The sequence below is a fragment of the Alosa alosa genome, chromosome 1 (genome assembly GCF_017589495.1).
Source record: "Alosa alosa isolate M-15738 ecotype Scorff River chromosome 1, AALO_Geno_1.1, whole genome shotgun sequence".
In the NCBI taxonomy this organism is placed as follows: domain Eukaryota; kingdom Metazoa; phylum Chordata; class Actinopteri; order Clupeiformes; family Clupeidae; genus Alosa; species Alosa alosa.
Window position 1 is genome coordinate 48,658,999 of NC_063189.1, and position 23,521 is coordinate 48,682,519.

Sequence of the window (23,521 nt, forward strand, 5' to 3'; positions counted from 1 at the left end):
CCTGAGTCCATGGACTAAGTTTGGTTATGATAGGTGAATGGGTTGCTGAGATATGAGCTCACTTCCTGTTTGGCGGCTTCGCCACCAATTTCGATTGGCTGCTACGGGCAAACGCTTCCGTCAATTGTTATGGAAATCCAAGCACTGATAAGGCATGGTCTGAAGATGGTCTGTGCCAATTTTGGTGAGGATCCGATGAAATTTGTGACCTAGGGAAATTTGATAGTGGTTTTGATTAAATCCAATATGGCGGCCAAATCAATTATGTTGATGTCATGAATTGCCATCTGTCGACATAAGGATCTTCCACAGTATTACCAGACACCACTAGTACATTGTAATTCTAGGCACAACAGCAGCTACAGTCCTAAAGGCATGTTACTGATTTACAGCGCCCCCTAGAGGTCAAAGGTCACCAAATTTCTAGAGCGTCCTCCTGATGGGGTCATGAGTCCATATAGCAAGTTTGGATTTGATGACTGCAAGGGTTGCTGAGATATGAGCTCACTTCCTGTGTGGCGGCTTCGCCGCAAATTTTGATTGGCTGTTACTGGCGAACGGTAATACTTCCGAAGACGAAAAGTGATAACTTTTATGAGGCTTGGTCTGAAGATGATCTGTGTAAAATTTGGTGGGAATCAGAGAAAGTTTGCTTCGCTGCTTGGCCCCCAATAAACTTTATTTTATGGTTTGTGAAGGGTGCAGTCCCGTCCTTTATTTGGCTAACGCAGGTAGGCCTACTAATCACCTTTTTCTTTGGTTGTAGGATAGTCCGTGATTCACATTAGTTTTGGCTATCACCGCAATTAGGCTACTAAACGCAAGGCTTACCCAAGTTCTAGGCTATTTTGTCGCCACATTTATAATATTGCTATAAAACCTTCGTTAGTAACAGTCAGTACTTTTGCCTGCATCAAATCGCGCATTCGCATTCAGTGTGCTACCATCGGCTTAACGTGAGTTCTAAGCGTCTTTGTAGGCCTATGCTTATAATATTTCACTCGACTGTGAATGCATGTATGTTGTAAGACATGTAAAATAAATGAATGACACTGGCACTACGCACAAATTAATGTAGCCTAAACTTACACCGCACTTTCCTAATAACTTAAGTTCTCTCGCGTCACTGACAGTAGCTAGAATGCATAGACTTCAGGCCTTGAGAAATAGTTTGCTGAGACCATAGTTCGAATTACAGGGGGTACTGGGGGGTACTATACCCTCCAATGAAGACCCAGTACCCCCCAAAGAGACAGAAATATTAGTTTTGGGGGGGGGGTCAGATAATTTTTCCTGATATTGTGAAAAAATATCATTACAGTTACAATACAAGTCAACTGCTAGTTTTACTGTAGGAACATTTTAATGTAAAGCGATTTCAGACACCCCTATTGTGGACCGTACCATTTTTAACCACCGTGGCGCTAGAAGCAACTGAGATAGAGAACGACTTCAACTTCTTAAGCGTCAACGTTGAATGACAAAACGCTAGTTAAATTCCTCCAGTAGGCTAAATTCAGTTTGCTGCTGATGTGCATGGGTAAAATGTAAGTTACTAGCTGACGTCTAGCTTGTTGAGGATTTTACTACCTTCATTTATAAACGTGTTTTGTTCTTTCATAGCTCATGTCACGTCTTCATACATTGAAATACTGGCTAGTTACCTGCTACTTACCCACTGAGGCTAGTAAAGTGGACCATGGTTAGTTACCATTACCAAGGTTAGTTAGCAAGATAGGCTAATTCTCTATTTAAATCAAGCTTTACAGTGTGGTGAGGTAAAATCGATTGTCATTTCCAAGGAGATTAACTCCATAGCCTAGGTGTCCATTCTCATTTTATCTTGAATAAATTGCCTTGTGTCTTTTTGAAAGTGTGTTGGCACAGATCCTGTGTTTTTATATTAACCTACCGGGCACAAGAGGGTCTGATGTAGCTAAGCCTATGTTATAACATCAGAGAAACTTTCAATTTCCCCTTGGGGATCAATAAAGTATCTATCTATCTATCTATCTATCTATCTATCTAAACCTAAACCTGTGGAAACATAAAAGTAGCCTAGGGTAAATATTATGTGCTAGTATTTTAATTTGTTTTTAATTGGTTGGTATTGTTTTTACATTCTATTATTTCATAGTTTGATAAATGTAGTTTTATCTGAGAACCCTGATACTATCTTAATGAAACTAGGATTTTATTTTATTCAAAGAGACACTATGAGGAAAAGGAAAGGGCACACAGACATCAGGCACTTTTTTGGTGCTAGCAGGAAATAATAACACTAAGATCTACAACCAATTACATTAAAAGTGCAGGTGCAGTTAGTTTTTATACATTGTTCATATGTGTTAAGGAAAGGGGGGGCAGCAGACAGGGGAGGCACAGGATATAACCGTAAACAGGCTGCAGGGAGACGACAGGATATATAAGAACAATGAGATATTCTGTAGCCTACTGATTATCAGTTTGTTTAGACCTTGTTTAGACCTTGTATGTGTTGCACAACACATGTTGCACTTAGTGATCACGGTGGGGATTGATATGGTAGTGGACCATGATGGTCATAGAAGAAGTGAAGGAGCAGTACCCCCCAATTATGGTGGGGTAATTCGCACTCTGGCTGAGACGTGGAGGGTGGATATTGTGAGGGGGAGCTGGATGTCTCCACTATCCACTATCATCTCATTCTTGCATGTGTTCCAAGTTAATCTGACTCCACCAGAGCAGTTGTTCCAACTCCTGTCGACATTTAGGGTGTTATATAACAAGAAAAAAGGTAAGCAGTATTATTACTCAGTACTCATATTTTAAACTAGCCCACTTGATACAACATCCCAGATGATAATAATAGGCCTGATATTAGATCTAATAATAATAATAATAATAATAATAATAATACTAATAATAATAATACAAAGAGAACAAACTTTTCTGAAAATGTTCAGAATAATATAAATTATATATAAATATACAGGCTATATGAGAAATATATGAGGCAAGTCTTATTTAAATAAACTTCTGGTGTATTTACAAACTTTTCAATGCCTCGTTTTATGAGTAAAGAACATAGTTGTACTACTGTAGAAGTTTCGTACCATTCAGGGCATTATTAGTGGGGTAATTTACGAGATAAAAGTTGGTACCATTACGACTGCAGAAGCTCATTAGTTTCTGACAGCGCTACTCGACCAGGGTTCGACCAAGGGAAAACAGGTTCTGGGAGGGTGTTTGGCTTGGGGTCATGGTGCAAAGGACCCTAGGGTGAAATTACTCCGAACCATCGCTTTAACATTATGGACAACACCTCACATCCACTGAATGAACTACTGGTCAAACAACAGTGTTTTCAGCTGGAGGTTGCTCCAACTTCGCTGTAGCAAGGAGCGCTATAGAAAATCATTCCTGCCCACTGCCATAACAACTCCCCTTTGTGCCATGAGAGAAAATCTTATGCTGAGAGTCAATGCAGTTTACAACCTCTTTAACAGAGACTATATCCAATTGTAGCCTATTTATTGTTTAACTTATATTATCAATGCTGCTGTAACACCATAATTTCCCGTTGGGAATGAATAAAGTAATCTATCTATCTATCTATCTATCTATCTATATCTATTGTGGACAAAGGACATAAGGAAAACATGGTTTAAGGTTTAATGTGACACAATGTGGCCACTTTCAAGCAACAGTTTTTGTAAAGACTTAGCCTAAAGCAGTGTAAAGTAGCCTAGCCTAGCCTAGGAGAAAACATTAAAGTGGCCCCAGAAATCGAAACTTAATCAGGCCATTGAAATCGTGTATAGAGTCGTTAGGTGGGCTTAACATAATGATTGATGGCAGAGTTGCAACGGTTTGGCTTGAATTCCCTGCTGAATGTGTTTGTGTTGTATGTATGCTGCTGAGACCTTGAATTTCCCCTGGGGATCAATAAAGTATCTATCTATCTATCTATCTATCTATCTACTTGAAAACAAATAAGATGGATGTTGCTGCTGGCGAACAGTGTGACACGAGTTAAGCTTTTATTATGTTGGCAAACGTTTGAACTAGCCAACTAGCCAGTAAACTAGCTCCGCTGCACTCATAGCGCTGCCGCTGTCCTATAGAGTGGTGAAGTCCCGCCCCTTCCGTTTGCCTCCATTGGGACCTATCTTTCAAAAAAATTTGAACGGCAGTCTATGGCGAAAAATAAATTATTTTCTGGTCCCGGTTGACTTGTGCCTTGAATTACCCATATGATGTTTGTCAATTTTAAAGACAATTTTTCATGTAAAGACATTTGCAGTTTGTTTCGTAACTATTGAATTACAACTTTGTAAAAGATCGTAATTCCAACGACTACAAACCCATCAGTCGCGCTAGTGACATTAGCTCATTCACAGCCACACTAGATTGTACAAGCATAGGCTACCAGCAACAGGTCTTAATTGGGCTTTCCTTGCCGAAGAAAATACCATGAGTCAGAGGATTAAACACATCAGGTAAGTTGTATTCGTCCATAGACTGTAGATTACATACTGTTAAGTGACATAGCAGGCAGCAAGATGCAACCGTTAACTAGCATAACAGCTCTTATCGTTTCATTACGTTGGTGACGTCCATCGTTCCACTGAGTGGATTCGCACAAAACCAACATAACTTTTGAAGTCTATCGAATAACAGTACTTTCTTGACGTGAAAAATTATCTTTTAAATTCACACACATCATATGTGAAATTTGTGGCACAATTCAAACTGGACCAAAAAAATAGTTGTTATCTCTCCATTAACTCCCGTTCATAATTTTTTGAAAGATAGGTCCCATGGACCGGAAGTAGAAGGGGCGGGATTTCACCACTCTATTGCGTGCAGAGGGAATTTGAAAGACAACTGATTATCCCGCCCCTCGGACTGAGCACTGCGAACGGTGAGTGCCCAGACCCTACATTTTAATGTGGGTCTAGCTCGCCAGGCTATATCTGAACCGGAAGAAACTTTACGCGCTCCCGTCCTGTAAACGGACTATCGGACTTTTGTTATGAGGGGGGAGTCATACTAGTTTAATTAGATTTTCTGCCATGGATGATAATTAGAAAGTGGTGAATAAAATATCAAATAGTATTTAGTGCTAATAAAAAACCTGAGTTATTATAAAACACAACTTTAGATTTAAAATGGCAATATAGAAATAAACATCTGTTTTCATTCCCCACCCTGGGTCAAAATGTAGGCTTCCAAAGCCCGCGTAGTATTTGGCGCTTTGGAGACTGCACTTTGAGGACAGTAAATGGATAGAAGTTCATTGAATATGTACAATACCTAATATATTTAATTAATAACGTCCTCTTTTGATACCGTACAATGTCTGAAGAGGAATTGACGGTGCCCGAAGAGCTTTTTAAAGATGTTAAATTCTACGTGGTTGGCGATATTGACCAAAAGGTAAACTGTATACAGTTTTCTAGCTAGCCAGTTGTTGCTACCTAGCAGTGTTACTATTTGCGTATTTGCATTCGGATTTCACAGACTGACATCTAAGACAGCTAGAAGTTCATGTTGTGATGTGTATTGTCGTTTGCAGTTATTGTTTTAACATAACAACCTTATTGCTTTAAAGTATTTTGAATCAAGCTTGCCCACTTGTCTTGCTAACGAGATAATGCCGAGCTAACGTTAGCTATCATAGCTAACTGATTGATGCCATGGGCTATCCATGTATCTTGAAGAAACTGACTCATGAAGCTGACACTGTTTGTTAGAAATTCCTTTGTTCAGAGTAGGTGTCTGTTATTACCATAAGACCACCTTGCGGATTTGGCGGGGTTCGTAAACGTTCATGTTTACTTGTCCTCAAGGATACTCCGGTATAACCAAGTTAGCTCAGAGTTACTGTCAGGAATATTTGGCATGTGTCCCAGACGCAAGTAACTACTAATGCCTTGCTAGAATGCCTTTGACCATGCTTACACTGTTAGATTTATTTGCACATAACGCCATTTGTACATAGACAATAATGCTAGTGAATGATTGTGTTGTAGCTCAGCTAGCTGTAGGAAGGGTAACTTTAGCTAGTTTGCTAGCAGGCTAGTAGGTAACGGTATGTTGATGATCAGCTACGCTAAAAGGCTTACGTTACATATTTACAATTAGTGACTCTCATTCTTGATCAGACCTGTTAGTGATCAGTGTTTACCATGACATTGGCAAAGCTCTCTTAATGTTGTGGCTAAAACATGGGAAATGCGGAGACGTTGCTTAAGTCAACTGTCATGAAAAACATGACCGATGCATCATTAATTGGACCAGACAGCTAAGAATTCATTCAAGTGTACATGTAATAATATAAATTCCAAAGACCGATAATAGAGGTACTTTTCACCTTATATTTTTTATAGACTCGTATTTGTTTTGGGCTGTAGTGTCATCACATTTTATCTGACCCCGTCACCATTACTTTGTAGGTTGTTCAACTTTTGAAAGCTGGGAAAGGAAAAGAAGTTTCCTACAATGCTTTGGCAACTCACATCATTGCAGTAGATGGTGACAATCCTGAAGTCAGTGAATCACGTGAAGTCTTTGATTTGCCAGTTGTAAAGGTAACTAAATGAACCCGGAGAAATTTGACAGTATTTGACAGTAAGTCAATAGTGTATAAAGTTTTCTTTGAGATGGCCTTTTCAACATGTGTCTCTTTCCTCCTCAGCCATCTTGGGTGATTCTTTCTGTGCGATGTGGAGACTTGCTACCGTATCCTTTTGAAAGTACACTGGTGTTTAGGATATCAACTGTATACATACATTACTTTTTGTTTAGCTTTTAATGACACTTGGACAGCTTCCCTGTCCTAGGCTTGACTCGTTACTCTTCCAGCTATTCTCTCTTACCCACTCTAATGTTAATTTTGACATGTTTCCATTCAACATAAACATGAAGTTATATTCATTTAACACAAACCATATAGAGTCACAGGCTTCTCTCCAGAGTCAGGCCAGCTGTTCTTTGGAGTTACAGCATGTCTGCCACGGGTAAGTATCAAATAGTATAGCTCTGACTCCTAATTTAAAATCACAACATGGTTCTACACTCTCTTGTTTTGCTACTCGACTTGAACTCCCTAATATCCCTGCAGTTTTAGGTTATGACAGTGTGTCTGACAGTCTAAAGTAAATTTGTCTTTCAGCTCCCCGAAGATCTCAACACTCTTTGGGCCTTGATCACATACCATGGTGGAGACTGTCAGCTTTCACTCAACAAGAAGTGCACTCACTTGATTGTCCCACAGCCCAAGGGGGTAAGAATCTTTAGCTGTCTGTCCTATTGAAATGTTATCGGTCAACACTGCTTTTATGACCATTTGTCTGTGGTCTTTCCAACAAGGAAACAACCTACTTGCCATTTGTCTTTTGTTTTTATACCATCCAATCATTAATTTCAATCAATCGCTGAAAGAAACTGATTATACTTATGATGTGGGACATGATTTCTTGCACTGTGTATGAATGTACTGAATGTTGGATTTGGCCTTTGTTGAAGCCAGGAAGATGTTTTTATATGGCAAGATTTCCTGGAGGCAACATCAGGGTTTTTGCCTGGCTCTCTGCATTTCAGAGTTTATTGGCAAGGGTCTAACTCTATGGCTCTTAGAAGACTTTGTTTGCGGGGCCCTAAACTAGCATTCACTGTTGTTGGCTGGACTATAAAACAAGCCTGTTCTTTCTACTCCCTTGTTAGCAGTCAGGGAAAGTATTTATCAGCCACATGGCCAGACTCTTATAAGTTATATGCCCCATACGACTTAATAGCTAGGATGTCTTCTCGTAGTTCTGAGTGTTTCATCACTATTACCTAAAAGGTGTGTTTCTTTTGGCAGCATCAAAGTTTTCCCATGGTGTTTTAGCTATTTAAATAGCTTGTGCAATATTCTTACGTTAGATGAGAGAATTTTTCTTGTATCCTTAAAGAAGGCTTGTAGCTCACACATGGGAAGTAATGCACACTCCTAGTATAAACATAACTGATTTCAGTTCAGTCATGTTCACCTGTTGGTTTAATGCACACTCTTTAGCCTTTAAGTTTGTTTGAGTGGTTGCGTGCACTTCCCACCTTTTTTTAGGTCTGTTGCAGGACAAAGTATACGAACGTAAAACAAGAGGGAATGTCCGCACACCGGACTATAGCTCCAAAATGTTTAAATTAAAACCAACGTTTCGACTCGTCTGGGTCTTCTTCAGGCAAATGGACTCTTTAGCCTTTCCCACAAAGTAAGACAGTGGAGAAAGTTGGAAGGTTAAACAAAATCCAATGTCAAACAATATGTGTCCTTAAAGGAACGTATAAGATATTAACTGTTAAGTTGTGTAACATGTCTCTTATGTTGAAGTCAAACCTGTGCTGTTGTTGACATTTGTTCACTTGATTCTTCTCAGGAAAAGTATGAGCGTGCATTAAGGGAGAGCGGCATCCTCATAGTCACGCCAGAGTGGGTGGTGGACTCTGTGAAGGACAAAGCCCGTAAGGATGAACTGGTTTACCACCCTCGCCTGGTCTGCCCAGAGGAGGACGAGGAGGAGGAGGAAGGCAGCGACTACGAGTACAGCCGCGGCTCACGCTCGGACGGCAGCTACAGCCCGCGCCGGTCCCCACGCAGCCGGCGCTCCAGCGGCGCCACGTCCCGCGACGCCTCCCCCGTGGCCAGACACCGCCGCCGGCCGGGCCCCCGCTGTCGCCGCCGCTCGTCCTCGCGCTCGCGCTCCCCGTCGCAGTCCCGCTCGCCCAGCCCCACCCACAAGCCCGAGCGCCGCAGCGAGCTCATGTTCGACGACTCCGATGACTCTTCCCCGGAGAAGGAGGGCAACCTGAGCTGGACACCGGCCGAGGTGCCCCAGCCCCCCGCCGCGGCCACTGCCAAGCGCCGCCTGCAGCCAGGCAAGGACTCGGGCCTCATCAACCTGTGCGCCAGCGTGCCCATGATCCCTGGAGCCACAGGGGTGGGCGGCCCGGCGCTGCCCACGGAGGTGGCTGGGGGTGGAGGGGCAGGGACGGCGGACAGGCCGGAGGGTGTGCCCGGCTGGAGCCCTGCAGCCAGGACGCTGAGGAACATTACCAACAGTGCCGACGTCCAGCAGCCCAACAGACCCTCCAATGTCGCACATGTAAGTAGGCACACATTCCAGTGCCGAGTTCATTTTGTAAAAAAGTACAATCCTAGTTGTCAAAATGTGCATGTTTTACAAAGAGAGACTTCATGTAAAAGTGGACAGGTCAATGAGTGCCAGCAAATGAATCATTATGTGTAAAGGGTAGGTCAGTTCACACCAGAGCTAGTGAGCGGAGTGCGAGCGAGCGAGGAGCGGAGCGGATGGAATTTTGTTGGAGCGTGGAGCGCTTTTTCATTTAGAGGCCGAAACGGCCGCTCTGTTCCGCTCCAATTTTGCTCCGATACCGCTCACACCTCGAGTCTGAAGCATGCCCAAATCCACCCAGAATGAATTTCTTCCTAATAAAACCAAGTCTGTTAAATTTCCAATATTGTTCCATTAAGCTCGTTGATGGGGTTGAAGGTTGTTGTTTATCGTTGCAATATCATTTTAAAATAAATGTTCTATTAGTGAAATATATTCCCATTGCTCTCAGTACTTTGGAATTTAAGTTCTCTGTTTAAGGTGACAATTTGGATTGCATTATAGTCTCTCATGGATGGCAAGTTATAACCAAAATCATGCCTTATGCTGTCTTCCTGTCTGATGTGAATATTCCCTCATTTTTGTCACCACAGATTCTCCAGAGTCTCTCCGGCCCAGCAAAGCCCCTGGAGCAGCAGGCTCATCCAGGCCAGCCTGGCGTGCCCAATCAGATGATTTTTCCTCAGGCCAAGCCACCGGCGACACAGCAGCAGCTTACTGAAGCACAGCAACATCTCCTGCAGCAGCAGCAGCAGCAGCAGCAGCAGCAGCAGCAGCAGCAACAACAACAACAACAGCAGCAACAAGGCCATCAGCTGCAACAACCACAGCAACAACATCACCCTCAGCAGATGCCACCCCAACAACACCCAATGATGCACCTCCAGCCTCAAGTCATGCAGTTACACCATCAGCAGCAGCAACAACAACAACAACAATTGCAGCAGCAGCAACCAGTTCCACCCCAAGGCTTTCCACAGATGCCCCAGCAAACGCATCCCTTTATGCAGCAGCAGGCTCATCCACAGCAGCAGCAGATGCATCCGCAACAGCAGCAGCAACAACTCTTCAATCAGCAGCAGCAGCATCCATTCACTCAGCAGCAGCTGCGACCCCAGCAACTGCTACGCCCATCCCTGCAGCAGCAGCTGCAACAACAGCAGCAGCACGCGCTGCAGATGCAGCAGTTGCAGCAGCAGAGGTTGCAGCTGCAGCATCAGCACCAACAACAACAACAGCAGCAACAGCAACAGCAGAATCAGCAACAGCAAATGCACCAGCAGCACTTGCAACAACAACAACAACAACAGCAGCAGCAGCAACATTTCTTGCAGTTGCAGCAGCAGCAGCAGCAGCACATGTTGCGGCAGCAACAGCAGCAGCAGCATGTCCAGAATCAGCAGGGCATGCCGCATCAGACGCAGCAGGGGCTGCCGCATCAGACCCAGGCCTCCATGCAGCCTGGGCCCCATCCGCCTCAGCCTCACCAGCTGTTCGGTCATGAGAATGCACAAGACAGTAAGAGCACACCTCCTTGGTAATCTCTACTGACCACTACTGGTCATCTCCGTTTGCTACTAAGCCAGTTTGGTTTATAAGTGAAGGCTTGCTATGTACAAACCTATGAGGGGCCGCTTAGGATATAATTCATACTTGGTCATACACACACACTTATCATAATCATAATATCACATACATATTAGGGCTGTCACTTTTGTAAAAAATAATACTGTTCGATTTTTGAGACATAAGTGTTCATTGAATCGATTGTAAAATCGATTTTTTATGTCTAAAGACGTTTCCATTTTTAATACCAAATATAGGCCAATCCACAAACAACTAACAGGCATTAGGACGAACGTAAAGAGGGCTTTGTAGACGCAAGCCAGCAATATTTCTGATGATTTATTGGCGTGAAGTTTCGTGCACAATGACAAACAGAAGTGCAACATTCTCAAAACCAGTAAGTCGAAAGTGGACTGCCATTACATCAGTGACATGACTGCAGGCTTCAACGTAGCTATGTCTGTGTTTACGATTAGAAATGTCAAACAAATTTAAGCCTCACGTGAGAACTTCGATTGCACAGTTTATGCGTAGCCTACCGCGTTGTTCTTCTCCATAGTTTGATATACCAAAAATCCGAAGTACTTCCACATCGAACTCCTCAAGTTATTAGGGCCTATCACTGTCTCTCTACATGTCGCTGGGTTGATCGCGTTGTCCTCCATTTTTGGCAAAACACGAGCAGCACAGCAGCTGATTGAAACAGCTGTTCCCGTCTTAATAAAAATTGGTGGGAATTTTCTTTTTAGCTTTCGCAGTGCTTACTGCACTTCGGAATTCTTTTATATTCTTGTTTGTGAATTTTGTTACATCTATCTTTTTTATTTGTTTATTTCGTTTAAAATTAATAGTGTAAATATTTGGTTAAAATCGATTCCCTATCTTAGTTTTCAAAACTCGTGGTGTTTGGTCCAATCGATTGTGCAATCAATTTTCGAACGTAAAGTGACAGCCCTAATACATATTATCATAATCTCACATATACATCACTATACTTACACTCAAAAACTACTATACTCCGTTTACATGTGTGTATGAGAGTATAGTAGTGTGTGTGACCAAACATAGTTGTGTATGTAAGAGAGTATAGTAGTGTGTGTGTGAGAGCATATAGTTGGGTATGTATTTTTGAGTATAGTATTTGAGTGACCATATAGTGATGTATATGTGAGATTATGACGGTGTGTGCGTATGACCAAGTATGAATTATTTCCTAAGCGGCCCCTCATACGCACCCTCTTAATTTACTGATTTATCAATAATTTAATCCTGCAGTTCCTGAAGACGGCTTCTTGGTTGGATGTGTCTTCGCCATTGCTGACTATCCAGAACAAATGGCTGACAAGCAGCTTTTGACAACTTGGAAAAAAGTAAGAACCTCATTTCCCAATCTATTGTGTGTGTGTGTGTGTGTGTTAGGGCTGCTCGATTATGGCAAAAATCATTAGCCTTATCTGTTATTTCCACAACCCCAGAAAAAGGCTTAATAATTTGTATAACTTAACTCTCTGCCACTGTATCCCCTCACTGCCAGACAAACATCCTAAAAACAAAACAATCAAAACAAAAGTACATTTTTCTTGTTTTACACCACTTTTGATCGCTACAGTCAAATAACAGGATGTAACACCACTGCCTTTCGTTAGGGCTCCCAAAAACCCTGTGTATTTCATTGTAGTCATTACAAACAGCAGTTACACAATACAGGGCTCTACACTAACATTTTCTTCCAGGAGCACTTGTGCGCCCAAGTTAAAAGATTTAGGAGCACAGACAAAAATTTGGGCGCACAGTCACTTCTGTACTTAACTTACACATAATCTAACATTACACTGCAGCTAATAGTTAAACATGCTAGTGCACCAATTGCGAATATTAAGAATGACTGACAACATTTAGGCTACAGGAAACAGGATTTTAAAGATCAGTGCCTACTTTATTTTCAGTCTGTTCTATTTTCCTACATTTTGTTAATGTAAAATAATATAATACATTGCCATATATTTGCATTTAGCCTGTATATCAAGTATCCTGCCAAATGTGGGCTAATTTATTAATTTGTGAATCCATCTGTAGCTAATCCAAATATGCCCATTGTGACCTAAAACAGTCCATTTTCTCTTCCACAAAACCCAACATAGGCTATCAAGGATATATATATTTTTTATCCTTTTATTTTTTTTAAATATCTGCATTGATGGGGGCAGTAGGCAAACGTTAGGACTACTTTCGTTTTGCACTTCAGCTTGTATTCGGTGTAAACAAACAAGCATGCGTGGAACCTGGAGTTGTCAGTAGCGTTCTACCTTTTAATAAAATGGGAGTATTACGGGAGGCTACTTTTGTGCCTGTTCGCTACAGCTATATTTTGCATATTGCAGCCAATACGTCAACTGGGTTAAAAGGCATGTTAGGTTACCTTTCCTTCTCTCACTGCATTCTCAGAATCTCATCCTTTTCCTCCAATATCCGATGAATTCAGTGGATAGAAGAACTAATTTCTTCAATCTTTGCATCTTGGCTGGCTAGTCTAACTTTATGCTTTTTCTGCGCGCTCTTGGATTTGACAGATTTGAACGCGAAACTGCTAACATTGATGGGAGGTGTAGTTTTTATGCTGCATTCGCGACTTGATTCTATGGTTTCCACCTGTTTCTCGATGTTGCGGTGTATTTTGTAGACAAACATTGACATGGTTAGAAGTCATTCGCACCAGTGCGCCTAAATATTTTTTTGCACTCGCACGCCATCATTTTTACTCGCATGTACGAGTGAAATGGGCGCACTGTAGAGCCCTGCAATATAATTTGTAATTGGTACTAATGAATTATCACCTCAAAAATACACACAATAGATAATATTCATAGGAAAATATGAATATTATTATATACTCAAAATATGCACACATCCCATAGGCCTAAGTCTTAAATTCTACTTAGCTGCATTACATTGCAATTACATACTGTGGTGTGTGTGTGGCATGTTCAGGCATTTTGGATTAAACCCAGTGACCTGTTGGCTGATTATCTGATAAAAATGTCCCTTTGTCATGTTTGTAGGCTTGTCTACATCGCTGCTTGTATCTGCACTAGTTGGCTCTCTGTCACAGGATATTAGCAGCTTTTTTCTTTCTCCTTCCCTACATGTTTTCACTAGTTATCTTTTCTTGGCTCTCTGCTTCAGCTGCCACAGCAGCGCTGATTGAAACCACTGGTTGATAGCTAGATTAGCCTCGTGAGACCATCCTGATCTCGCAAGCTTCAGACTTCCACTCGCAGATCAGTCTGGCATCTCTCCGATAGAGAAAATTTGGAGCAGTTCGCCAAACGAACGTCCAATCAGCGTTGGTTTTGAGGCGGGTTTAGGTGTGCCTCAACGAGAAGCTACTGTTCAATCTAAACAACATGGCGACTTCCACGGACGAGATGGTGATGGACAGATGGTTTATCCAATCAGCTAACCAGTATTTTCGCCCCTTCCCAAACATTCTCCAACGGAAAGTTCCCAGATGGATATGCGGAGCAAATACGAAGCAATCCATCTGGCGGAGTCAGGTTATAGCTGGATAGCTAATATATAAGCAAATCACGGTGGTCGGAGTGTTTAGTTTCCCACATGTTTTCTAAGTTTGCAACTTTAAATGTAGGCTAACTGAGAGAGAGGCTTCTCTTGTGGGTTTTTGAAAATACGTTTCATAATCCATTGGGACTAAAGGAGCAAACAATCAGTGTTAATAATCTAATAATAAACAGTAGCGTTCGTGTTTGCCTAATGTTAACCTTGTGCACTATAGACAAGCTGTAACGGGCTGATTTCAAAAACCAGGCGGGTTCTAACGTAAATTAGCCATCTTGCCAAGTTCTCAGAGTAATTTGGTCGCCTCGATTGACAGTGATAATAACAAACTTAGCAGAGAATGCTAGTTACAATTTCGGCGTGGTTCATGATACTACCGACTACACAAGCACACACATTCCAAGAGCACACACACTACACATGCAACCCAAAACTGATTGAGTGGCCTGTGCACAGAGGAGAGGGGCGTGTCGAGTGTGTGGCTTAAAGAAGCAGCCTGAATCAGTGCGCTGTATGAGTTGAAATTGTATGGATTTTTGTGATCGTTTGGAGCAAAATTGAAATTCGATTAATTGCACAGCCCGTGTGTGTGTTCCGTACTTAATTTACTAATAACTAAGTTTCTTAGTGCAAAACAAAACAATGAACTCTTATGTGCCTGTCTCCAATGTGCCAGTGTAAGTAAGTAAAGTATACTTTATTGTCCCCAAGAGGACATTTGTCTTGGGCTTTACGATCAGGCCATCCTTAAAAATATTTTCGTTTGCCGTAACCCGACCGACCCTGTCAATTTAGAACCGACCCAAATATTTATTTTTTTCCCCTTTTAGTCCGACCGACTTGCCGGTTGTAAACTTGCGTTAATACCGACCGTTTTTTTTACTCTAAACAACCAATACAAATGCAATAAAATAATATTTATTTTAGTAGGCCCAAGTATTGTGAATATAAATTGCCTACATGCAAACGCCGCCACTTAAATAAAACCCTGTGGCGCCATCTCTACACCATTGGTTTTACGATGTCACACTATGGCCTACGCCGTTTCATTCACACAAACTGATGACGCTTTTACTTGGCATGAAGTTCTGGAAGAACTGTGGCCAGATCTTTTCATCCCTTCTCCCCCTAGTCTAACGGTGACCGTGGTCGGAGTATAGAAATTGGTTGTGGTCTATTTAGCATTTCTCAAAATATGGGTCCATAACATGGAGACTGCTTGTCCAAGGAGTCGTGGAGGAAATTTGGCCCGGTGCTTCATTTGATAATTTGCTGCGCCCAGTTGATCAAGAAACCGCTGATCGACGAAAAAAATAAAACAAACGCTTCTGCTATCGATGTCATTAAACATGGAGCCCTACAATTAAGTGGTATGAGCATTCATTCAATGCGCGTCTGCGTGAGAGAAACTGAAACTAATCGATAACGATGGTATCAAAGCTCCGCTTCAACCTGTTGGAAGGCTATTTATGTAATTAACGAAACTTAATAGAACGACGTTGTTTTTTGGAACTTCCTTAGAAACAGAGCAGAGACTGTATGATACACTGTATAGCATTGAGTATTGTAGGCCTATAGTCAAATTTCAATATAACGTGGCCAAGAGCTTGTAGCCTTCTTTCTGGGTACATGTAGATGAGCCCTATGACCCCAAAGTCTGCCATGACCGGGCCTCAGGTCAAAGAAGTTTGAGAAAGGCTGGTCTATATAACCTGCATCAGAATGAGGTTTGCAATGGTGCGCCTGAAGGTACGGGTTGAAGACCCAGTCAGTTACATCACGATATGCACATTTGTGTAAATGCATTCCTACGTAATCACCATGACCAAAATTGTACTTTTTTTTTACTTTGAATCTTGAAAAAAAAAAATATTGACCTACCTACCGACCCATTTTTAATTTTTTTTGGCTGTTACTGCAAACAAAAATATTTTTAAGGATGGCCTCACTGCATCACAGACATACACAGCTCATGCATAAGGCAATTAAAAACAACAGTAAAGGCAATAAGCATAAGGCAATACGTGGTGGCACCTTGTTGCTCAACACGTTGCTGACCCCTGCTTTATGCTCTTAACATGTAACAAATGCAGGCAGCAGCATTGAAATCAATATAGTTGTTTTAACACTGGATCGTTTACCCTGCAGATTATTCAAAGTTATGGTGGTACTGTGGACTCGTCCCTAAACAATCGCTGCACACACCTGCTTTGTGAAAGCCAAGTCAGCAGCATGTATGTTCAGGTAAGTGACGCGCTACAGGTCATGCCTCAGAAATGCCTGTGAATGTGTGAACATGACCCATTTACTTTAGCCAATACACCTGATGTGAATGTGTGAACATGATCCATTTACTTTAGCCAATACACCTGATGTGAATGTGTGAACATGATCCATTTACTTTAGCCAATACACCTGGTGTGAATGTGTGAACATGACCCATTTACTTTAGCCAATACACCTGATGTGAATGTGTGAACATGACCCATTTACTTTAGCCAATACACCTGATGTGGCTGGAAAGTGTGCCACCGCTTTTAGATTATGTTTGTTTTGTCATGTCTTTGGCTTTATCCTGACACACACCTTAGGGAACAAATCGCTGTATCAGTGCTGCACTTTGCTTGTCATTTCTGGAAAGATACATGGTCTGAAGTGAAGACGCAGCGCAAATGACTGTGGGAGTGTTGATTGTTTAGTGTGTTGTGTGCATGGCTCTCCGCAGGCCTTAAGAGAGGGGAGGCGATGCGTCACCATCCACTGGCTCAACACCATCCTGAAGAAGAAGAAGATGGTCCCCCCACACAGAGCTCTCCACCTGCCCTTTGCCTTCCCGCCTGGAGCCAAGCCCTGCTCTCCGCACGTAAGGCCCTTCCACCTACCCATCCCAAGTCCGTCCTCTGCCAAAGAATGCAGTGATGGAATGTTTTTCTCTTGTTTCATCATCAGTTTCTAGTCAGAAGATGATTTGAGTAGTTCGGAAGTACAGTGGAAATCTTTCATTCAGTCTAATTGATGTGTTTTTGCAGCATGCACTAATCATCTGGTCTTCTGTTGTCAGATCATCTCCGTAACGGGGTTTGTGGACACGGATCGGGATGATCTGAAGCTCATGGCCTACCTGGCGGGGGCCCGCTACACCGGCTACCTGTGCCGGAGCAACACTGTGCTCATCTGCAAAGAGTAAGCTCCTCTCATCATCTTGTTAATTACGTTTGTAAAACTTGGGCATGTCTGCACTTCTTGCCCTACTCAGATGCTCTTGTTTGCCAGGTGACTTGGTCACACAGGCCTTGAAAATCATTAAAGTGTATGGCTCAGTTGATTTGTTCAAAGAGTATTCACCATAAACCCACAGAGTTACTCCACTGGTTGAAGAGCCACCCTCCAGCTATGATTAGGATGATTGCCTGTTGCAATAATATCTGTGCTTGTGTTTCAAGTCTCTTACATTATTCCCTCAAAGTCTGTGCCCTTGTATGTTATGATCACTCTAATGTCTTTGAGGCTTTGTTTTCTTCGAGCCTTGGTTGTGGTCTGTCGTGTTCACCCGCTCTTGCTGCTGTTCCCAGGCCGGGTGGGCTGAAGTACGAGAAGGCCAAGGAGTGGCGGATCCCGTGTGTGAATGCCCAGTGGCTGTGCGACATCCTAATGGGGAACTTTGAGGCTCTGAGGCAGGTGCAGCACAGCAGGTATACTCAGTTCAACCTGCAGGAGGCGCTCACGCCCAACCCACACCTGGTCCACAATCTACTGGGTAAGAGCCACATGTACAGTAGTCCCCTCGGGGGTGTTTTCATTTTTATTTTTTTGTCCCCCAGGAAAATAACTTGTGCTTTGTGTCCCTGAAATGTGTTGGGGCACAGCATGCGTTTAGAGACATCAGTTGCCTGAGTGCTGTGGGGTGCTGCACATTCCCTCAGCACATCTGCTCAAGATTAAGATGACTTGACGTGACGTTATTTGTGTGCTTGGAAGTGTCAGTGTGAGGTATCAGAGAGAAATGAAAGTGATGTTGTATGTGATTGACAGGTGCGTGGCGGACTCCTGTGAAGGTGGCACCAGACACTTTAGCGGTAAGATCTGGCTTGTTGCTGTTTTGTACACATTGTCTGTAATCATTACATAAACAGAGATTGTAAGCAATAATCATCATTTGTCATATTGTTCCCAGACACTACGTATTCAGCTGAAACAGAAACAGGTGGATGCCAGCCCTCAGCCGCCCTCTAAGAAACCCAGGTGAGTGTGTCCTTGAGAACGTGTGTGCCTGCTCTGTAGTAAGCATGGAAAATGTTCCATGTCTAATATTTCGATGAAGACAAATTGACAAATAGATTGACAGGAAAACCACTCTAGACCATTTCAGTGGAGTCTGACAAGGTTTGTTTTGCAAATTTATTTTGCAGGCTTGAAGAGCTCCCAACGCCAACTAAGAAGCTTCCGCCAGAGTCCACACCGAGTGTGTTCTTCACTGGCTTTGAGCCTCTCCCAGTCCAGCAGCACATTAAGGTAGGGGAACAAAAGAAAGCAGAGGCTTGCTCACAGGCTTTGTGCGGAGGATTTAAGCAGGGTAGAGTGTATAGTCCACCAGTCCTTCTTAATCTTGGAAACTATCCCACTTACTATGTGGTTATTTGCTAAAACGGTGAAAGAAACTTCTCCAAATAAATTTGTAATGATTTGAATGCCGTTTCAGGGGGAAGTTTTAATGAGAAAAGTAATCCCCCTGCTTTGCCTGCTGAATTCAATGAATGTAAACAATAAATTGCGATAATGTAATAAACTATTTGTGGAATGATATGAAAGACGTGAATCAGTTTCACAAAACCCGTTGCCAGTGGACGACCATCTCTGCTGTCAGAAGCACGAGGCTCTCTCCATCTGTCCACACTGTGTGACCTGCTCTGTTGTACTCTGCAGAGGCTGTATGAGCTGGGAGGAGAGGTGGCAGAAAGTGCTCAGAAGTGCACCCACCTGGTGGCCAACAAGGTGCTGCGGACGGTGAAGTTCCTCACGGCCATCCCCGTGGTCAAGCACGTGGTGACCTCCGAGTGGCTGGAGGAGAGCTGGAAGAGCCAGAAGTTTGTGGGTGAGTGACGGCCTGCCTGGTGCAGCCTCATGCTGTAGAGCTAATACCGAAGCACGAGTTGAACCCCAACCCTCACCTGATCTGTGTAGAAACAGGATATTATTTTGTATCTTTGAATGTGGCGTGGTTTTAATGTAATATACTATAAAGATGAAATATGCAGAGCTGAATTGTAATTGTTTTTGTTTGTTTTAATTTATTTATGTTGATTTATTTTGGTTATTTGTTCACTGGTTTCATTTGTTGGTGTGTGCGTGCCCACAGACGAGCAGAAGTACATGCTGCGGGACGCTGAGGCGGAGGTGTTGTTCAGCTTCAGCTTGGAGGAGTCTCTGAAGAGAGCCCACACAGCCCCACTCTTTAAGGTTTGAGCACCCATAACCTCATTCTAATCTGCGTGAGGTTTTTGAGCACCCATAACCTCATTCTAATCTGCGTGTGGTTTTTGAGCACCCATAACCTCATTCTAATCTGCGTGTGGTTTTGAGCACCCATAACCTCATTCTAATCTGCGTGTGGTTTTGAGCACCCATAACCTCATTCTAATCTGCGTGTGGTTTTGAGCACCCATAACCTCATTCTAATCTGCGTGTGGTTTTGAGCACCCATAACCTCATTCTAATCTGCGTGTGGTTTTTGAGCACCCATAACCTCATTCTAATCTGCGTGTGGTTTTTGAGCACCCATAACCTCATTCTAATCTGCGTGTGGTTTTTGAGCACCCATAACCTCATTCTAATCTGCGTGTGGTTTTTGAGCACCCATAACCTCATTCTAATCTGCGTGTGGTTTTTGTGTCTTTCTTTCTGCCGACTGTGCTGTCCGCCGCTCTGGCGTGTCACGCGGCTACTGATACCAAACGGCACATGTTTTCGGAGATAAAAAGCACTCGACAGTTAATTACGCTGTAAGAGTGGCTAGATACGAGATAGGTAAGCGCACTGCCTAAGAGATGACGTGCGCTTGTCCTGTTTTGATGCTTCTTAATTGGATGTCACAGACAGGCTTCACTGAGAGAAAGGGAGTCAATTTTCACTCTCTCTCTCTCTCTCTCTCTTCCCTCTCTCTTCCCTCTCTGTGTGTTCCTCCAGGGGAAGTATTTCTACATCACCCCTGGGATCTGTCCGAGCCTCAGCACCATGAAAGCCATAGTGGAGAGCGCTGGAGGGAAGGTGCTGTCAAAGCAGCCCCCCTTCCGCAAAATCATGGAGCACAAGCAAAACAAAGTATGTGTCTCTCTCTCTCTCTCTCTCTCTCTCTCTCTCTCTCTCTCTCTCTCTCTCTCTCTCTCTCTCCACATTTTACCCGCAGACTGCCAGAGAAGGCCGTAATGCATGTCATGAAGTTTGATGATTATATCACTGAAGTGTCCGCTAAAGATGAAGTGCTCTGAATCATACCAGTCTGCATGTTTGAATACAGATGATTAGGGCAACGGTGTTTTTTATGTGTGTCGCTTGTCTTTGAGTTCAGTTTTTTGCAAGCAGTCTCTTCTGGTTCTTGAGTGTTTTGTGTTTTTTTTTTTTTTCCCTAGAATCTACCAGAAATTATTCTTATATCCTGTGAGAACGATTTGCATCTTTGCAGAGAGTACTTCCTCAAGAATATTGGTAAGGGAATATTCTTCTTTGTTTGAGCTGTTACAGATGAGAATAGTTGATTGATAGTTATCATTCTTTGCAATATACTGCCATATGTTCTTTCTTGCTTTCGTAGCCTAATGTCTTGCATTCTCTCCATTTTAGATGTACACAATGCTGAATTCATCTTGACAGGGGTGTTAACACAGGCCTTGGACTATGAATCATATCCTTTTACATGTTAGCAGAACATGCCTACCTCTTTCAAAGTGCAAAGCATTTTTATAGTGAAACAGTAACTTGTGTGCATGGGTGTCCACCCCCTGTAGCCCACATTTACATAAATTACAGCGGCAAAATCTGGGCTTTGTCTGGCACAAGAATACACTGGGACTTTTGCCCATTCCTCTGTAACGCCATCCATCATTCCTACTGTCCTGACCAATTTCCCAGTCCCTGCTGATGAAAAACAACTCCCGCAGCATAATGCTGCCACCATGCTTCACTGTGGGGATTGAGTTCTTAGGGAGATGAAGGGTGTTGGGTTCTCGCCACACATGCGGTTTGCCTTGATCGCCAAAGGTTCAGTTATACTCACACCTGACCAGAGTACCTTCATCCACATGTTTGGAGAGTCTTCTAGATGCCTTTGGGCAAACTCCAAACATGCTTCCTTATTTTTTTCTTTAAGCAATAGCTTTTTTCCTGGTCACTCTTGCAGAAAGCCCAACACTATGGAGCGTGTGACTTATCGTATCGTGGTACTATGGATAGACTAGTCTCTACGGTGGAGCTTAGCAGCTCTTTCAGAGTGGTCTTGGCCTGGGCCTTTTGGGCACCCCTGATCAATGCCCTCCTTGAGTTTCGGAAGGGCATGGAATGCTATTCCATTTTTAAATAATGCTGGATTTCCTGGTGCTCCATGGGATAAAGTTGTGTATATTTTTGATAGCCCAACCCTGCTCTGTGCATGTACCTGTTTGAAGGGTCCCTGGTGGTAATGGTACATATTGTTTGGGGTCCCTGGTGGTAATGGTGCATATTGTTTGGTTTAGTGGTGCTCCTTGCTATATGGTGCTGCACTCTTTCAGGGGCTCTTTCAGAACTGGTTGACTCAGCTGAACTGTGTGACTTCTGAAAGTAATTGGTAGAATCAGATCTTCTGTAAGGCCGTTATAGCAAAGGGGGTGAATACATATGCACACACCACTTTTCCATTTTTTTCTCACTTTACCAATTTTGGGTTGGGTGGGTTTCATAATGTAAAATCCATCAATAACAATTAGTAATTTAAATGCATAGGTTTTTGGATTATCCATTTAAATGTCAGATTGTAATACAAAAGAATTGGGAAAATACTAAATAGGGGTCAATACTTATTGTACAACAATATCTCCTACTAGGTATTAACAAACTAGGCCCTTAACAATCTCACATATAAATTCACGTGATAGGGGGCCAACGAGGTTGGAGGAGAGATGCTGATCTCTGGGTTTATCGACCTGCTGCAACAGAGGTCCCTGCAAGGGCACATGAAGACACTGATGAATGGGCTATCCTCTGAAATCTTCTATTGTACCATAAAGTACTGTCCTTTTTGCAGTGTTTTGTATCCTGTACACAGACCAGTTGTTACTGTGTTTTTTCCCAGGTTCTGCAGAATAGCTAACAATAAATAGATATTTGTTATTTTTATGATGTGTAAATTATGAAATCGGTGAGTGTATCATTGTGTGTGTTGTTTTTTACTGTTGATTTTTTTTTTTTTTTTTGGAAATAAATCCCTACTCACATCTGTGAAAGATGCTGCACTCGGTGAGGCTGTGTTTGAATTGATGTTAGTTTTATATGTGGGAAGGAAAGACTAAAAAGTTTATATTGCTCAAACTCACTCAAGTGGTCTTCTAAGACCTGAATTGTAGGTGGATGCTCATTCAGAGCTGTGGTGCAGAGATCCAACATTTTTGTCTCCATATCAAAATCGGAATATTGATTTTAAAGTGTTTCAGTCCCACAAGGCTGATGTTAATGAATTGTTAATGAAGAGCTGAGGTAGTTACCGATGGAGAGTAATTGTCTGCTGTCAGACAGATTGGCCTGCAGCCATCCCCTGGATCCCAAGCTGAGTTGCAGAGAACCGCTGGAAGTGATGTCCTTAAAAATATGATACTATATGTGCTGTAGGAGTGCTGTTTGCTGTTTGGACTCCACCACTTGCATATCCAAGGTCATGCTCCACATAATTCTGACAATGTAAGTTTGCAATTTGTTTACCATAGGCTATTTCCCCATCTACCACTGACCTTAATCAGTGGGTGTGCAATTTTACTTTTGGTTATGGGGTGTGGGAAACTTCATATGGATCACAACACTGCACGTGCAGAACTGGCAAACCTGGAATTTAATGGCAATTGAAACCCATCACTCTGTGCCTGCATAATGGCCTACTGCCATGGTTTGTTCATTTTCAATTCTGGATTGTTTACTACACTACTAATACTGCAGTTCTCAATAATGAAAAAGAAAATATCAAGTAGGCCTACTCT

General features: G+C 42.6%; 1 protein-coding gene across 1 annotated transcript; it reads left to right on the top strand.

Moving 5' to 3' along the window:
- Positions 1 to 5,233: 5,233 nt before the first annotated feature.
- Positions 5,234 to 22,786, top strand: paxip1 (PAX interacting (with transcription-activation domain) protein 1). The gene is made up of 21 exons (XM_048261055.1): positions 5,234 to 5,421; positions 6,441 to 6,575; positions 6,683 to 6,726; positions 6,941 to 7,004; positions 7,160 to 7,270; positions 8,406 to 9,131; positions 9,755 to 10,679; positions 12,003 to 12,097; positions 16,452 to 16,547; positions 17,029 to 17,166; positions 17,365 to 17,486; positions 17,876 to 18,060; positions 18,336 to 18,379; positions 18,478 to 18,545; positions 18,713 to 18,815; positions 19,227 to 19,395; positions 19,660 to 19,760; positions 20,487 to 20,621; positions 20,930 to 21,005; positions 21,141 to 21,201; positions 22,411 to 22,786. The coding sequence occupies exons 1-21, from the start codon at positions 5,341 to 5,343 to the stop codon at positions 22,424 to 22,426; spliced, it is 3,495 nt and encodes a 1,164-aa protein (XP_048117012.1). The 5' UTR covers positions 5,234 to 5,340; the 3' UTR covers positions 22,427 to 22,786.
- Positions 22,787 to 23,521: the final 735 nt, after the last annotated feature.

Coding starts and splice junctions, on each gene's coding strand:
- paxip1 (XM_048261055.1), top strand. CDS start 5,341: ATGTCTGAAGAGGAATTGACGGTGCCCGAAGAGCTTTTTAAAGATGTT. Junction 6,727..6,940: donor CGATGTGGAGACTTGCTACC/GTATCCTTTTGA, acceptor CAAACCATATAG/AGTCACAGGCTTCTCTCCAG. Junction 17,487..17,875: donor ACTGTGCTCATCTGCAAAGA/GTAAGCTCCTCT, acceptor TGCTGTTCCCAG/GCCGGGTGGGCTGAAGTACG.